The sequence below is a fragment of the Alexandromys fortis genome, unplaced genomic scaffold, assembly GCF_014885135.2.
Source record: "Alexandromys fortis isolate MF-2015 unplaced genomic scaffold, M_Fortis_MF-2015_v1.1 scaffold_8_1_9099942, whole genome shotgun sequence".
NCBI lineage: Eukaryota > Metazoa > Chordata > Mammalia > Rodentia > Cricetidae > Alexandromys > Alexandromys fortis.
The window spans coordinates 3,949,971-3,967,978 of NW_026067898.1; the positions used below are offsets into that span (position 1 = coordinate 3,949,971).

Here is an 18,008-nt window from a genome sequence, read left to right on the forward strand (position 1 = left end):
ACAAGTGATTTTCAATATTTTCTTTTAATGTGACTCTGTCATAGTTAATTTAATATTTAGTTATACCAGAGCATTAAAGGAACCTAAGAAGTAATCAGCTAAGAGTAGTGGTGGAATAACAATCTATAAAATATTGCCTTTACAATGATCTAACTCTCTGCCTTAAAGGAAAAATGACTGTATTATACAATCATATTAAATATAAAGATAAGACACCTATGTATATTAAGGGAAGACATAAGCATCACAGAAGTTAACTTATACCCAGGGAGACAACATAATACAGGGTTAAAATCTAAAATTTTGCTATTGTCAGTAATAGTTACACAGTTTTGAGCAATTTCACTCTGAACTGTGACCTCATCGTTATGAAGCTGTCATTTTAAAAGTATGTGTCAATATCTGTGATAAATGCTGTATGCATCAGTGTATGTGAAATGTTTGGTGGCCTGTGTCTTTTACACTGGTACTTACTCTTGTGGGCTGCGTATACCTCAAGTCTCCTTGTAGAGCTTAAGCAAGACTTCCTTGAAGTGTGCTGTGGGAAATCACTCTTGCTGATGGTTAACACGGGGCAAAGTGTGGAAAGGTGCAGCTCCATCCAACAGGCACATGTGTCTCAACGCCAAGTCGTCACCAGTAGCTCTATGAGTATCTTTCTCAAATGTCTCTCAGATCCATCTAGTTGTCTGCACGGAGGGATAGCCGTGGACACAGCTGTCTAGTGTGTAAAGACGCAAATGAATTTGTCTAAATTAACCTTTTAAGGAATTGAGCACAGTGATTCTCAACCTTCCTCATGTTGAGATCTGTTAGCACAGTTCCTCATGTTACGGTGACCCCAAACCATAAAATCATTTTCATTGCTACTTCATAACTGTAATTCCGCTATTGTTATGAATGGTAATGGGAATCTCTGTGTTTTCGGAAGGTCTTGGGCAGATCCTATGAAAAGGTCATTCAATCCCAAAGGGGTTGTGACTCACGTGAAAATAATCTTGAGATTTCTGTAGACCTAAATGCTCTAAAGGGGGAAGCTTTATAACCCAGCAAATGGTTCATGAAAATTAAATCCTGAAAGAATTTTTATCAACTTCGCTTTGATCTCTTAAACTACAGATTTTATTTATCACAAACACTACAGTTATCCTAACCTCACTTCTTTGAAGGTTTGTCATGCTTTTATTCATCAATTTTCCTTGTGGACTGTGGGAATCTAGGAAGTTTCCAGAGATCACATGGGAAGGTTTATAACTGAACTCTTGATTTTTCTCATCCATATTTAATTTCTATGTTTGCTTATCCAAATCACTTGTACAAAGCAAAGGGGAACAAATACCTGTAGTTTCTTCCCAAATGAAGTTGAGTACATAAACCTTCAAAGGGAGATGGAGAAAACCTTCAAGAATCTGAAGATGCAACTTCATTACAATGTCATTTCTAAGATGTAATTAGGCTAGACGTGGTGGCTCACACCTGTAATGCCAGCTCTTGAAGCAGAGACAAGTAGAACTCTGTGAGTTCAAGTCCAGCCTCCTCTACATAGCACATTCCTGGGCAGCCAGGAGTGTATAGTGTGACCTTGTCTCAAAAACAAAATGTATAAGGCTGGGTGGTGGCTGGGGCAAGCCTGTATTTCCAGCTACTCTGTAGCGGAGGCTGGAAAATCTCAAGTTCAAAACCCAGGCTGGCCTCCAAAGCACAGTCAAGTTCAGTCTGGAAAAAGGAGCCAAACTCTGTTGCAGCATTATTAGTGGTGGAACACTAGCCTAGGGTGCACCAAGCCCTAAGTTCAGTGCCCAGTATAACAACAAGATAACTAATAAAATCAAAACTGTAAGATAAGCCCTTTCTTTAGTTTGAAAACTAGGGATAAGTGTTTTGGGAAGGTTTGTATTAATTTTTATTGATATCTTGAATATCCTGTGACACTAATGAGACATAGAGTCCGTGGATCACTCAGTAACATCCGTTTACCACTCTGGAAGTAGGATTTGCTTAGTCCGGTCCCACATCACCCTCTGTGTTGATCAAGCTGATGGAAATACAAGAAATAGAAAACCCAGAGACGTCAGGCCATAGATACTAAGACAACAACTCTGATGGTAGTGTGGTGGAGATACAATTTATTTGAAGTTGCTTCACTTCCATCTTTAGAGCAACCCTTTTACATGACTATGTAGAGGTACCGGATTCCATCACTGGGGATCCACAGACGACTCCATGGCTCATTGCTTAAAGGGCTTTTATTTTAAAACATGGCTTTGCCAATGGATTGCAAAAGGAACAGCACACATGAACATACAAGGAAAGCCATTTCTTCCATCACTCTTTCAAACACTGCGATTGGAGGATACCCTTCACACGTCCTTTCAACTAACCCCTCCTTCAAACACTGCGATTGGAGGACACCCTTCACACGTCCTTTCAACTAACCCCTCCCCGTAGTCAGCAAGTTAGGTAAGACTCTGTATACCAGAGGTAAATAAATGGCATGGGAGGAACGTTATGAAGGCACCAGAGTTTTCCTCGGCTAAGGTGTAGGGTAGCGGAGGGGACAGGACAGCTTTCTCTCTCGGCTCATCAGAGGACTCCTATACGTGGGTTCCAACCTTCTAAATATTCTAGGATTTGATGACATTAAACAAAGTTAATAGAAGCAACTGCTATAAAAGCAAAACTTTGGGTGACGCCCTATAGTTTCAATTGCATGCCATGTGTGAATCTGTCAAGCAACATTTACAGACTAGCGCAAGGTCCATCTGGCAGCTGCTAGCTAGAGTTAGGATCAGGCATTCCACCAGGGGTTGCTGAGGTTGTCTTCCATGATAAACATCTGCTGAGCATTGTGTATCCCAGTCTCATAATGACTACATGTGATTTTGGCTCTCACAAGATAAATGAAAGAAGATGGAGAGGAAGAAAAAAAACACTAATATTTGGGGGAAATTGACACATACAATTTCCTGAATCTCCATTTCCCAAGTTAGGAACACACAATGTTACTACCTCTCCAGATCATGGAGGTCTGCAAGAGGTGATCCGGTCTGAGCGGAAGATTAAAGAAAACAAAGTGAGAGCATTTGCACGTTTTTCTTTCTTGGGTATAGAGAAGCAGAGATGTATGGGCTTCAACATTAAGGCCCCACTTCTCCTAGCAGTGCGAGTCTTGTGATAACTGCTCCTCACGTGAGCATCTCTTTGTCTCTTTAACATTCTCCGAAGGCATAGGACTTGTGTGAGTCTTGTGTTTTTGTTTGTTCATTTCTTGAGTACTTTCTAGCTTACTTTTACTGTAGTGTTTACAGCCAGGAGCATTAGTAAAAGAGAATCCTGGGGGTTTTGTTTTAGTTTGGTTTATTATTTGTCTGTTTGTTTGTTTTACACTCTACATGCTTTTATTACAAGACTACCAAGAATACGAGGGGATCCTTCATCTGGTAATTATATCTAAAGCACAGATATTTGAAAAAAAAGAGAAAAAAATCTTTCATTAAACTATATGTTTAAACCATTACCAAATAGAAATTTTATATAATAAAGCCAGGAAAAAAGTTGTAAAATACAGTTTGCAATAATTATTCACATTCAAGTCTGTACATCAATGCACACAACAACATGGACCCACACATGAATTCAATACAAATAATTTATATATTTGAATTTAAATAACATATTGAACTAGAGACTGGCAATAGCCAGCAAGTAACCTCATATGTGAATAAAAATAGAAAGTGGATATTCTAGTATCATTGCATTGTCAGTTTTTGGAAGTATTTTTAGTTTTTCTTTTCCTGCACAAGATGGCTCAGCCATTAAAGGCTAGACTCACAACCAAAATTATAAGCATTTGTTTGTTTTTAACAAAACGCTGCTCTCATTTTTGGCTATCAAACTGCTCCTTCGTCCCTAGAGAACTGAATTTGAAATCTTTTTAGATTTTCTTAACATGGAAATGAAAAATATCACATTTATTTCATACTTTTCATCCTGAAACTTTACATTTTTTTTCCCAGACAATGAACAATACTCTTGCTCAAATCAGTGTACACTTAGCCCCTTTGAGTCAGGAGTCAGCCTGTGTAAGCAGCATCTTCAGGTTTGTGAAGCAGGTGGGCAGCGCTGGAGTGGAAGGCTCAGATCTGCCCCACACATGGATGAGACTTTGCGCAAAAGGAAACTGATGACTAAGTGTGTCTCACTAGGCACAGACTTAGCAAACAGTGGAAACCCTCTGTGACGTCTGCCTTTGCTGTTGCTATGGTTACTAATCTTAGCATGTTACTCTTACCAACTCATGGTTTTGTGCCTTTTCTTGCCCAGATTTCCCATGATTTAATAAATTAAGGCATACTGAGCATTTGTGTTAAAGTACAATAGATTTCATAAAGAACCTAAGATAGAAAGGCTATCATGTATTAACTACTCATAAACATTCCCGAATTTAACTATATCATTATTGTACTCATCTGGGAGTTTCCCTTAAAATACTTTAAAAATGAACAGAAATGGCAGCAAATAGGCAAATTTAGTCAATTATGTTTGCATAATTCTGCTATACTTCTTACATTAAAGATGTGATTCATATGCCCTATGCCCCTCCACACACATTTCCAGCTCTTCTGGAATATGGAGGAGAATGTGACTCCACAGCTCCTATATAGAAGATGTCACATCAGTGTTTTTTTTTTTTTTCAGGATTGTCTGTTACAAACCAAGCTTAGTTATATTCACCAGTCTCCACTTGGGCACAGAAGTAGATTGCTACATTGATATAACTGGGCTTTTTTTTTTTTTTTTTTTTTTTTTTTTTTGATTTTCGAGTTAGGGTTTTTCTGTAGCTTTTGGTTTCTGTCCTGGACCTAGCTCTTGTAGACCAGGCTGGCCTCGAACTCACAGAGATCTGCCTGCCTCTGCCTCCCGAGTGCTGGGATTAAAGGTATGCGCCACCACTGCCCGGCTTAACTGGGCATTTTTTAAAATTTATTTATTAAAGATTTCTGTCTCTTCCCCACTGCCGCCTCCCCTTTCCCTCCCCCAATCAAATCCCCCTCCCTTGTCAGCCCAAAGAGCAATCAGGGTTCCCTGCCCTGTGGGAAGTCCAAGGACCACCCTCCTCCATCCAGGTCTAGTAAGGTGAGCATCCAAACTGCCTAGGCTCCCACAAAGCCAGTACGTGCAGTAGGATCAAAAACCCATTGCCATTGTTCTTGAGGTCTCAGTAGTCCTCATTGTCCGCTATGTTCAGCGAGTCCGGTTTTATCCCGGGCTTTTTCAGACCCAGGCCAGCTGGCCTTGGTGAGTTCCCGATAGAACATCCCCATTGACTCAGTGTGTGGGTGCACCTCTCATGGTCCTGAGTTCCTTGCTCGTGCTCTCTCTCCTTCTGCTCCTGATTTGGACCTTGAGATTTTAGTCCGGTGCTCCAATGTGGGTCTCTGTCTCTGTCTCCTTTCATCGCCTGATGAAGGTTAATATTCAGGAGGATGCCTATATGATTTTCTTTGGGTTCTCCTTCTTATTTAGCTTCTCTAAGAACCCGAATTAAAGGCTCAATGTCAGAATGGCTAAAATCAAAAACACCAATGATAGCCTTTGCTGGAGAGGTTGTGGAGAAAGGGGTACACTCATCCATTGCTGGTGGGAATGCAAACTTGTGCAACCACTATGGAAAGCAGTGTGGAGGTTTCTCAGGAAATTCGGGATCAACCTACCCATGGACCCAGCAATACCACTCTTGGGAATATACCCAAGAGAGGCCTTATCATACAACAAAAGTATATGCTCTACTATGTTCATAGCAACATTGTTTGTAATAGCCAGAACCTGGAAACAACCTAGATGCCCTTCAATTGAAGAATGGATGAAGAAAGTATGGAATATATACATATTAGAGTACTACTCAGCAGTAAAAAACAAGGACTTCTTGAAGTTTGCAGGCAAATGGATGGAAATAGAAAACACTATCCTGAGTGAGGTAAGCCAAAACCAAAAAGAGGAACATGGGAAGTACTCACTCATATTTGGTTTCTAGCCATAAACTGGGCATTTTTTAAAGTAAAACAAAAAACAATTGAATGTTTCTGCTTATTTATCAAACTAAAATTTAAATAGAAAATTCAGTTCCTCAGAGTATTTCCAGCACAGCCAAAATGTTTCCTCCCTTTGCACATTTTTATTTCCAAGTTTCAATTCCTGAAACTAAGTAATTTAAGCGTCCAGTCCAATACATGCTTACCAAACATTCCTGGGCGTGGAGTCTTCTTGGGAGCATAGTTGGCCTACCAGGGAATCACACCCTTAAAGAAAACTGACTCTCCCAGCGGCTATCAAATGCCGTAACCCTGGGCTAAGGTGGGACTTTCTGTCAACCTCCCTTCTCCCCAGGCTGGGGTGTTATTCTGTCTTGAGCTTGTTCGCACTACCAGCTGCTGTGGGAGTGTAAACTTACACAGCTGTTACGGAAGTCGTGAAAGAGACCTACTATGTAATCACTATGTAATCAAGCTATACAACTCTGGGGCACATTGCCAAAGGACTACAGAAATAGATGCTTGCTCACAAACGCCCCTTGCTGCTCCATTAGCCGGGTAATGGAAACAGTGTAGATGTCCTACACTGATGAATGGATAATGAAAATGTGATGCATTTGCCCAAAGAGATGATATCCCAGTGTTCAGAAAAATGAAGTGATGAAACTTGCAGGTAAATGGATGGAACTGGAAACAGTCACCATTAGTAAGTTAAACCAGGCCCAGCAACACCGACCTCCCATGCTCTCTCTCACGTGTTGATGGTAGCCTGGACACTCTAGATATGTCTTTCGTTTGAAACACCCACAAAGATTAGGGAAATAGTAAGGGGCTCTAGGGAGAAGAACCCTTCCAAAGAGGGGACACAGAGCACAGCGGTATGAGGAATAAAGAGGAAGGATGGAACAGGAAGGACTAAAGGCAAGGGTGGGTCGAAGAGGATATGGAGAAACGACAACTAACACTAACGCCCTTCTGAAAAGCCTGTGGAAACTTACTACTATGGAAGTTTCCTAAAATATACACACATACACATACAAAATGAATTTCAATGGAGGTACCTATAACACAGGCAGTGCTCCAACTAGATACCACATGTTGTCAAATAAAACCCACAACCAGGAAAGCTTTTTGAGTTTTTGGTCTATGAAATCTTAGACCTTCTAATATTGCAGGCTATTGCCAATATCCAGAACTCAATGTTAAGACCATTTGGCAATTAGTTGAGTTGAATCTTACGTAACAGTTTATGAAATGGCGCATTTGTGTTAGTCAGGTTCCTCATCTCTGTGACAAGATTCTGGAGAAAATAACGTCAGAGGAAGATTCATTTTCGCTGGCCGTCTTCTTAGAGAGTCAGGGTAAACTTTGCCATTAGTTCTTCTGAAGTTTAGAAAGAAGCTTACATGCTCCCAATATACACTGGCATCGAGTAAATATTGCCATTCCAAGGAATGATGCATTGTGAATAAAAAAAAAAAAAAGAGAGAGGGCTAGAACCAAAGCAAAACCAAAACGCAACAGGAAAATTGCTGGATTTTATAGATCTATGTGTGGTTTCTGAAGCACACATTTAAATGTGTAAAGCCCTGCTCTTATACCCTTGGTAATTTGACCTGCTGTAAGGAGGCCACTAGTTTGTTCCCAGCTGCTTTGCCTTAAAATAATCACACATAAACTGTATTAATAAAGTCACTGCTTGGCCCATTAGCACTAGTGTCTTATTTACTAACTCTTACATATTAATTTAGCCCATTTCTACTAATCTGTGTATCACCACGTGACTGTGGCTTACCAGCTAAAGTTTCCAGCTGTCTCCAGCGGGCTACATGGCTTCTCTCTGACTCTGCCCTTCTTCCTCCCAGTATTCAGTTTAGTTTTCTCTGCCTACCTAAGTTCTGCCCTGCTATAGGTCCAAAGCAGTTTCTTTATTCATTAATGGTAATCGCAGCACACAGAGGGGACTCCCACATCATTGACCTCTCTTTGGAACTGGCTCCACTAACTGCCTAAAACTTGCCTTAGCATATGTTTCATGCTATTGACATATCAGCATATGTTTCACGTTATTGACATATCTAACTTCCTGGAGTCTTCAAAGCATGTTGATCTTCATTTTCACAGCTTCACATGTTACACTTTGAGAGTTGGCACCTAAGGACCAACCATGCTATACACTGTATGCACCTACCAGTCCTCCGTGATTCTTCATGCCCGCAAAGCTATCACCATATGGATGATACAGAGATTTTCTATCAGCTAGGAAGTAGCTAGGGTCCCATGAGCCATGTCTGCAGCAGGCTCTGAGTGCCTGAGTGATGAGCCAGGTGAAATGCTTCCCTCGGTCACCCCATGCTAGAACAACACTCTTTAATGTTCAATAAATATTTCAATTAAGTTTATGCCTTTAGATCTTTGACTTTGCTCAAGATACCCTCAAGATACCAATCTTATTCTATTGCCTCAGTACACAATATTTGGTCATGATAGCTTATTGTTACTCTTATTGCTATTATTATCCCTCCTCTTTTTCCTTTGTCCTAAATTTCTCCTTTCTCTTAATTTTTCAGAACTGAGGATTGGCTCTAGGGCCTTGTATATGTTAGTTCTGCACTCTGCCTCTCAGTTACAGCCCAATCTCTTTGGCTGCTTTCTAGTTTTACTATTTCTTTAGCAACCACATTTTCCTTAATCTCAACCTTGAACATATTCATCTTCTGGGAAATTTTCAAGTTTTTATCCTCCTTCAAATTTGTTTTTTGTTTCTCACTTTCATTGTAAAGTGGCCAAAAGTAGCTAGCAACATTTAAACTACAGTCTAAATGCACTGAAATTTCTTCTGTCCATTTTTAAAGTTAGCTGTACAAAATCTTAGGGCATGACCAGAATACAGACAAGTTCTTCACAGTGTTGCACGAGCGGTCTCTATTACCGTTCACCAAAGAATGTTCATTTTCCTCTGAAAGCTCCTGAGTAATCTTTAAGTTCTTTATTCCTGTGGGCATTTTATCTTCCAAATTCTCATTGGAGTTTCTCATTGATGTCTGCCTGCAGCACTGTAGAACTTCTCCATCTCATAGTTGTGCACTGTTCCAAACTCACCCTTACAAACCAGTGCTAAAATCTAACTCACATAGTTAGGAATAGTCAAAACCCTGGCTCCCCTTCTGATACCAGGTTTCTTTGTCAGGCAGTGTTTCACTCCCATACAAAAAAAATAAGAGGAAAAATTTATTGAGCCATTATTTTAGCAATTTTAGCCCAAGATCAATCAAATTGTTACTTTGAGCTGAGGTAACACAAAATATATGGTAGTAGTATATGCAGTCCTGGTCATTCACAGAATATAAAAGAGGTACATGCAGTACCACGGTGTGTCATTATATTCCCTCACCACACTGATATTGTTTTATAGTGTAAATGGAATTCTTTCTGAATTATATTTTATTTATATGTATTTTATTTATATATTTTATTTTAAAAAGGACACATATTCGTTCAGACTATAAGGAGGAGCCAGATCATATTAAAAAAAGCCTGAAACCTTTGATTCCATGGATGGCTTCCAAGTTCTTTTACATACAGCCTTCCTGAGAAGGTTATTTAAAATTATCTTTGGGGGAATGAATGCTCCCAGCCATTTCCTCCTTCCTGGAAGGATGATGTCAAATTATATGCCCAAGAGTGACTTACACATTAAATACCCAAATTAATGAATTAATTGATGCATCTGGCAGTCTGATGGTAATAATAAAGACAGGAATCTGGGAAAATACACGTCTTTCCAGGACACACCCCAGTGGTCTACTTTTTCTAATGAGATGTTTGATCTCCCACTTTCCACTACCTTCCAAGGATGATGTCATATTACAGATATATTAACTACTCTGTGTCCCCCAGGATCAATTTAATTTTACTTCTGTGGTGTGCATCTCGATTACAGTCATAAAATGCTTTTACCATGATGATAAGTTGCCACTATGGCACCTTGTCTGGTCATTGGTAGTGTAGCATACAGGGTCCACAGATGAATAGAGTGTTGATGGTTCTTTTCCATCCTCAGCCTACAGCAAACCTCTTAGTACCATGAACATTGTCCAGTAAAGGAGGAGCCACCATCTTGGTTACTGCTCTTCTTTTCCATCCTAAAACAAAACTGTTCTCCCATCTTCATCTGTAAGGTCATATGATCTAGTTCTGTTGGGAAACCAACAGCACTGACATTTACCTGAATTGTTTAAGAACTTCTCTGACCAACACCTCAAGGTATAACCTCAACTTTCGCATTGGAATGTTTGTTTACTAACCTGTGGCTTCTGAAAATAGTTTGAACAACCCATGAAGGGTATTTCTACAGAGAAATATTTTAACCTAGAGTTACTTACAGAATCTTATAGGGCATTTTATAATTTGAATCTTATATTTTATTTTTCCTAGCTTTAAACTCAAATTATCATGCATGTCATTTGTAGGCTACATTGTATGCAAATATTAGTGACATCTTTGTCATAACTAGAAATCATAAATATTTTTATATTTAATGACATATCCTGAAGTTTAGTTTGATGTCATTATTACTTCAACATCATCTATAGAGTAGAACTACAGTTAGTCCTTTTCATTCACAGAATTGCCAAAGAGGAACATGTAGGACCACTATGTCACTATGTTCCCTTACTATGCTGATATTGTAGTATAAATGGAATTCTATCTGAATTATATGTATTTCATTTATATATTTGTAGATGGAAGTTTATGTACCACCCAGTCTGGCAGCTGTTTAGTCCCAAAGAAACACACAGAGGTTTATATTAATTATAAACTGTTTGGCCTATTAGCTCAGGCTTCTTATCAAGTAGCTCTTAAAGCTACACTGTAACTGTTTAGAGTTATTTTCATCTGAATATGTCTTTACTATATATCTCTATCATTTTCTGAGCACATTAGTCTTAAATCTGCTAAGCAGCATGGCTAGGATTAAAACTGTGGCTTTGATAGCTGGCTGCACCCCATTCCTTAGCTTTCTGAGAGTCTAGCTTCATGGCAGAGGTACTGGTGGGATCCATGTTTATTGCCACAACTCTGTGGAATTTCAAGGTCTCTGCCACCACCAAGAAACATACTGCTGAATGCTCATAAACACCATTATGTGTTTGGTGGCAGGGCCTCTTAAAGGAGCTATGAGGTTTTTGAGACTAAAGCTGAGTCAGGAAGCCTCTCTTAAAGGAGTCACATCTCTGTTTTCCTCTAGCAAACAGTCATTTCTTTCTTCCCAAGAGCATGATGCCGAAGTGTATACCCAAAAGTGACTTACACATCAAACACCCAAGTGAATCACAAAGGATTATGCAACTAAAAATGAATGAGGCCACTAATTTTCACAAGCAGCCAAGCTTCTATGAAATCACTTGGCAGTGGTGTGTGTGTGTGTGTGTGTGTGTGTGTGTGTGTAAACACCAGAACCTTACAGTTTGGGAAAAGGATACTCCTTTGGTGTCACCAAAGTATGGATGGACTTGGCCATAATACTTAATTAATATTTTTCTAATTGCACACACAGAATGTCTCTAAGATGTTATTTGCACATCTTTTTAAATTGTTGCATTGTTTCTGTTATTTAATCCCTCTTCCATTTTTCCTTACTGATAAGATTTCTCTAGAGATAAGATTATTTGGAAAAGTAGAATGTTCTCTCTAATTTTTATGAGATAAATATTTATTTCACTACATTCTTTTCACTGTCATTTCTTCTTTTCTACTAAAGTCAGCTTTGTTATTTTCTAATCTGCTCTTAAATAACAAAATATTAAGTCTGAAGTTTAAATCAAGGCTCCAAGATTATAAATGTCAGAGAGCAAAGGAAGCCATGAGGAACAATGTCAAAGAAGATACGGAACCCGGTTATAAACCTTTTAGTCTCTGTTTAAATGAATGAAATATTAAATTTCTGAAAATAGAAGTGGGTTTATGAAGGAAATTCCATGCAAGAGATTCCTATAATGGAGTTATAGAATTGCTTCCTCCTCCTCCAAATCAGTGGAAGAGAGTTTCCCTGGAAGGAGAGAGTTTGCAGTTCAGGGTACACTGGGAATCTAATCTTACCCAAGAGAGTGAAGAGTCAAGTGAGCCAGTGGAGAGAAGACAAGGACTTTGCTCAAGTGCTTTATGGGAGCAAATGCATCGAGAGGGTTACATGTGAACATATTTAATATAACAAGAACTGGAAATATAGCATCAAATTTCTGGGAGAATGTTAGGCAGCCACCTGTTCTTGTTCTGTGGACAGGCTGGGGTGAACTTAGTGAGGAGTATCTGGATACATCACCCGTGCGCTCTCAGAATAGTCAGTCTACATCCCTGTCCTGTCTAACGAGTGTAAACAGTACCGCACTGGTGCTGGTCCAGGAGGTACTTGGGGATCCATTTATGTTTATCTCAAACTTTATAGTTTAATTTTTGATCTATTCTCTTCAGTGTCTTAGGAAGCACTGGAATAGTTTGCACGCTAATGCTTTCCTTATCTTCATGGTTTATATAAAGCTGGAGTTTATATAAAGTTCTAAGTCAATAAATTCCAAAATGTTGTTTGGGCAGACTTTTACTTGAAATGTCACTAGTCTCTCATATCCATTTAGTCTGTTTTAAATTCATAGCAGCTAGTCAGTAAGTCGTTAACGACATATCTCATTAGCATTTATTTAAAATTAGTTTCAGTAAGAGAAATACCCATGAAAACAATGCAGTTCTATGTATGATTTAATAGATGCTTCTCTCATGGATTTCATTTCTGTGTTCCCAGACTACGCTGCAACTTCAAAGGTTAAGTAACCATTGGAAGACATGTTCTTGTACTCTGCAAACCTCCAGGCTGAAAACAATAAGCGCATCTTTGGAGAAACACACTAAAAATGCGTTTTAAAGCCCAGTCTTTAACGCTTCACAAAGTGTTATCAGCTAGCGCGTGAGCTCTTTTCCCCCAGAGGATAATTTGTCTCATCTGTTTGTTTGCTGTTTTAGGTGAGCTTGATCTTCATAAGAACACGGAAGACTTAGGAGATGCTGAAGAAAGCCGTGCTGACACCCATCCATAAGTCTGAACAAACTTTAAGAGTTCAGTTGTTTTAAACATAAGAGGTAATCTTACTTTGTAGACAAAAAAAAACCTAATTTCTCTAACACCATTAGAGACACAGGACCTCATTTAAATATTTTTCTGGGCTTTTAGAGATTTTTTTTTATCAACTAGGTTTTAAAAATCATCAACACAGTTTTTATTTACTGAGATTAGAGTCTTAATTCTTTAAGGATAAAAGCAATATTTTATAGGGTTTATGAAGAAGATTCCAGTAAAGAAATCCCTATAGTGGGAGAAGATATTACTTCTTCTATGACATATGGGAACTATTTATATGCTGACGTCTATTTTTATCTTATACAAGAAATGTGACTTTGTTCCTGATGGCAAACATAAAAATCTTGTTTGGTAGAAATCTGTGGACAATGATGGCACTTGTTTTTAGAAATGCCCAGTAGGACTTGTTTTCAGTCGCCAAATTGCTACTCTAGGAATGATGCTGTAGAAATATGAAGTTTTAAGGAGATGATATACTAATACTAATGACCATTAAAAAAGAATTATCGCCTTGGAAGGACACGCAAGAAACAGAAAATGAAAAAGGGTGGTGTATGTAATGCAGATATCTTATAGTTTACAAGAAAATGCATGTGAAACAAAACCCAAGTGTTATAAGGAGTATTGGTGTCCGTACAGTAATCAGAGCGAGGGAAAATGCTGAAGATGACATGTTGTCATTGACTCTTCTGATTTGGCTTTTAAGATAAATTCTTCAAAATTTGTGGAGAGACTCTCATTGGTGAAAATCTTATATATGTTATGTCAAGCATCCCATGATGGTTGTGATTCCTGTTTTATACATGAAGCTTGGAAATAAATCACATCACCAAGTGGATCTTTAGCATTTCTCTATTTAACATTGATAGTAACAGTTACAATGACTCCCCACACTTTCCACACAGACTGCACATCTTTAGAGAGAGATCCTGGCCATTTAAGGTGAATAGGGTCTAAAAACATTGGATTCAAAGAATTAATAAAATAAAAGTATTATTTTAAAAAGATGAATTATTGGGTCCTGCTGATACCTGAGAGAACCTTTAAATTATATTTTTGAGAAAACAAACACAGTAGGCTATTATAGATGTTTTAAGTAACAAAAAGTTTTGCTGGGGTGTAACTATCATAAAAAACAAATAAGCATAATTATTTTCCTATAAAAATAGCAAGACTTTTTTCCAATAGGACATTTGCAACCTAATGATTATTATATATCACCACATGCACACAAAAAAGACTGAAAACCTTTGGGTAGCATTTTATAAACATTTATGGTACAGGTCTGCAATATTTATGAACGTATTCCCAAAACATCTGTAGAGAATGCAAGCCAACAGTGTGTTCCCTGAAATGACTGTTCGGTGTATGAAAAAGACCCACTGCAGACACACAGGCCTACAGAGCAGATCTAGGAAGGAATTATAATTCAGACAAAACAAATAACTATTCAAAATGCTAAATCTCTTATTTCTGATAGAGTGTATGAGTCCTATGTGAAACTGCCACTCAGTAGCTAACACTTACATAGATTAAATGAAGCTCTCTATTCTTCCCTGATTTACTTTTAGTTCCCCAAATGTGTATCTATTGCATGTAACTTGTTTTGAAGTCTATAGTCTTTATGGAATGATATATTGAACTAAATATTAAATGTATAACCCTCCTACACTTGTTGCTCTTTGGTGTCTGGGGAAAAGCAACGCTCAATATTTTTCAAGAATACAGTACATTATCATTTACTGTAACTTGTAACTATATTTCCTGAGTTTATTTCTGTGATCTGAGGTTTTGTATCTTCTAGCCAACAAATACCCAGCCTACCTTCCCATCCCTTCTCTGATGTCATGTTCATTTGATTTTTATTTCAGGGAAACGAAAGCAGCACAAAACCCATGAAAAGTCCTTGACTTTCTAAAGAACTTATAGTCTCTTCTTTGAACATTCATTTGCTCAAGCCATTTTAGTGGACTTCTCTGTAAGGAATGAGAGCATACATTTCAGTCTAACGACTGGGCAAAGAAGTCCCCGTGAATTGTGACTAGGATTCTGGCCACTGTTTTCCATCCCTAATTCGGTCATCTTGGATCAAGCCAGAGAAGAAATCTTTTAAGATTGAAAGTCGAACAGTTTCAAACTTCTATCACTTTCAACTCGTGCGGAAGGCAACCTGTTTCCCAACGCACTTCTTGCACTCGTCACTCAGCGTGCTGCTATAGTTTAAACGGAGAACCAAGTCAAAACCAACCCAAAATGATGGAAAACGGGGTTTCCTCGCAAGGCTGGTGTGGTAAGACTGTCTTCTTTTAAAGGCATGGGAACAGGAGAATCGAGGTTGCTCGGCGGTTTGTGAAGTCCCAGCAGCAACTGACCATGATGACAGCTGCCACCCAGTGACTGTATCTCCGGCTGGGAAGCGACAGTGCCGCCTTCTGCTGAAGATGGAAGATCATCCTGTTACCATCCCTGTGGTTTTAAAGCACTAATGTGTACCCCATGTGTGTGGTCACATTGCAGGTCACAGCTTGCTCTCGGTCCACAGTAACAGGGAGCATCGGTCATGGCAGGAGACAGGCACTTGAAGGGAAAACAGCGTTTCCCTTCTGGGAGTTGATCCCATTAGGATATAAAAATACATTACAGGCGAATGGATAAGAGATGAGAGAGAGAGAGAGAGAGAGAGAGAGAGAGAGAGATTGTGTGTGTGTACGTGTGTGTGTAAGCGTGTGCGTGTGTGCTGTAGGTCTGTGTACTCATGCTCAGAGGTGTATATGGAAATGGAAACTCATGCTTTTCCGTATAGCTTACATTATTTGATGTGACTTCTTAATTTTGCTGAACAGAAATGAACTGCAGCCCTCCGAGGCTCTGCTTCTTGGTGTTTTGCCTGAGCATGTGTGAAGCCTTTCCTCGCCCTAAGGGCCTTCACTTGTTTTTGGCTAACAAGAACGGTCAAGCCCGATAGGATGTTGTAGTTCCTCACCGTCCATACCTTTCCTGGATTGTGAGCTTCATGAACAGTGGAAAGTGGGTGGAAAGAATCAAGAGTAACTGTCAATTAAATGGCGTGCAGCTGGGTTTGCCCATCCTAATGAGTTGCTTCTTGCACCGGCATTCCCCCAGGTTCCACATGGCTAAGCAATATTTCAGAGAAGGACCTGACCAGAAGCTTCTAAGCCTACGTAGTGACGGTCTTTATAACCTAGATCTATTTTAATGTGCAAGCCATATTCTCTATGCATATTTAGTATGCATTATTGTAACTTAAGATATATTTGTGTGTAGACTGTATAAAATGCTTTTGAATGTTCTGTGAATTAGACTCTTGGTGTTAGTATTGTCCAAATCGTGTGCCGATCACAGGTAAATAATTGAACTGTATCATAGACATTAGAATGTAATGGACATTTTAAATGTCAGCAGTAAAAATTGATCTATAATGATGGGTTGACAAGATTTATAGAAAATGTGCATCATGGTAGCCTTTGTCCTTTAAAATGGACTTTTTATTTCTATTTATGGAGAAACTGTAACTATTGCTCTTAATGTCCTCTTTTCTTAAAAAAAAATCTATATATTTGCCATCTAGAAAATATTCTGCTTTTACAGTAGAATCTGAGAGTCTAAGAAATCTAATTACTCTTGTTCCTAATTGAGCCAGTTGTCTTTAAGCAAAGCTAGAATCTCCGGAGGGACGAATAAGTTGTAACCCTGCTCCCCTCGTGGCATAGAAAACACATCCACTCTGTTCCTTTAGTCTCTGTGCTTGGGTAATATACACGGAAGGATACGCCCATTGGTCAGTGTGTGTGCTATCCACATTGTCAGAGTGACTTACAGAGCACTGTGACTGACTCGCAGGGGGGCTTGGGGAGACACACTTCCTCAGAGCCCTCACACTGCCTGGCACACTTACTCTCCTCCCCTCTTCCCCCTCTTCCTATCCCCACTCTCCCTATCTGCCTTTGGCCTTCTGCACGCCTTCCTTCCTTGTTCTCTCTGGAGGACCAGTCCTGCTGGACACGTCAGACTGAAGGCCCCGAGTGCTGTCCCTCTGCAGATAGTGTATGTGAGGCCACACTGTGAGGCAGGACTGTCTCTCTCCATAGGCTGCTGCAACGGCTTTGCGTTTTCAGTCACAGCTACCGACCCTACACTCGCAAGTTCATCTGCCTTTTCATTTCACCAGAACTTTGCATTTTTCACATGACAGCCTACGATTCTTGTGTTTTTATTATGCTGTACTCTGTATTTCCTACTACCCATGATTGCTAAATAAATCATATTTGATGGAAATGACCCTGGGCCATTTAGTATTCGCTCTAATTTCTTTCAGTGGATTGTTGAAAGATTGGAGAAATACAGAAGAGACTGGGGGTAAACCAAGTGAAGAACTGACGTGGGCGCGTTCTGAGCTGCCTTTGTCCTATAAAGGAAATGATCCTTGATCGTCGTATCACTAGATGCAAATGTCTGGCTAAAAGCATTGCTTACATACAGTTTGGAAATGAGAGACTTTTCTCTAGAAATCTCAAGTTTTATAGGTGAGCCATCCCCTCTGCAATTTATATATAGATTCACAATGACACTTACAAAGGTAATATTTTCATTCTAGGCGCTTCCAAGAAGAGAGAAAAAGCAGAAGATGAATTGACTAGAGTGATAAATAACGAGAAAATAAAATGATTGACTGTTTTCCACTTGTGGCTCCCATGTAAATTGTTAACAAATGTCATTTTTATTTTAATAATAATCTAGCAGTGTAGTACGGTTACACCCAAAGACAGCCAAGTCTCAGAGAAGAATACTTGCCTAAACCCATAGAGTTCAGAGGTTGATGGCAT

The 18,008-nt window shown here is 39.2% G+C and overlaps 1 protein-coding gene across 2 annotated transcripts in view; it reads left to right on the forward strand.

Annotated features, from left to right (window-relative positions):
• The window catches only part of Pde1a (phosphodiesterase 1A), a 163,630-nt gene extending 146,170 nt beyond the window's left edge, over positions 1-17,460 (forward strand). For both annotated transcript variants that reach the window (XM_050120167.1, XM_050120175.1), the window contains exons 14-15: positions 13,050-13,166; positions 15,036-17,460. In XM_050120167.1, the coding sequence (XP_049976124.1) occupies positions 13,050-13,123 (74 nt within the window). In that variant the 3' untranslated portion in view covers positions 13,124-13,166; positions 15,036-17,460. The remainder of the gene's footprint in view (positions 1-13,049; positions 13,167-15,035) is intronic.
• The last annotated feature ends 548 nt before the right edge of the window (positions 17,461-18,008 follow it).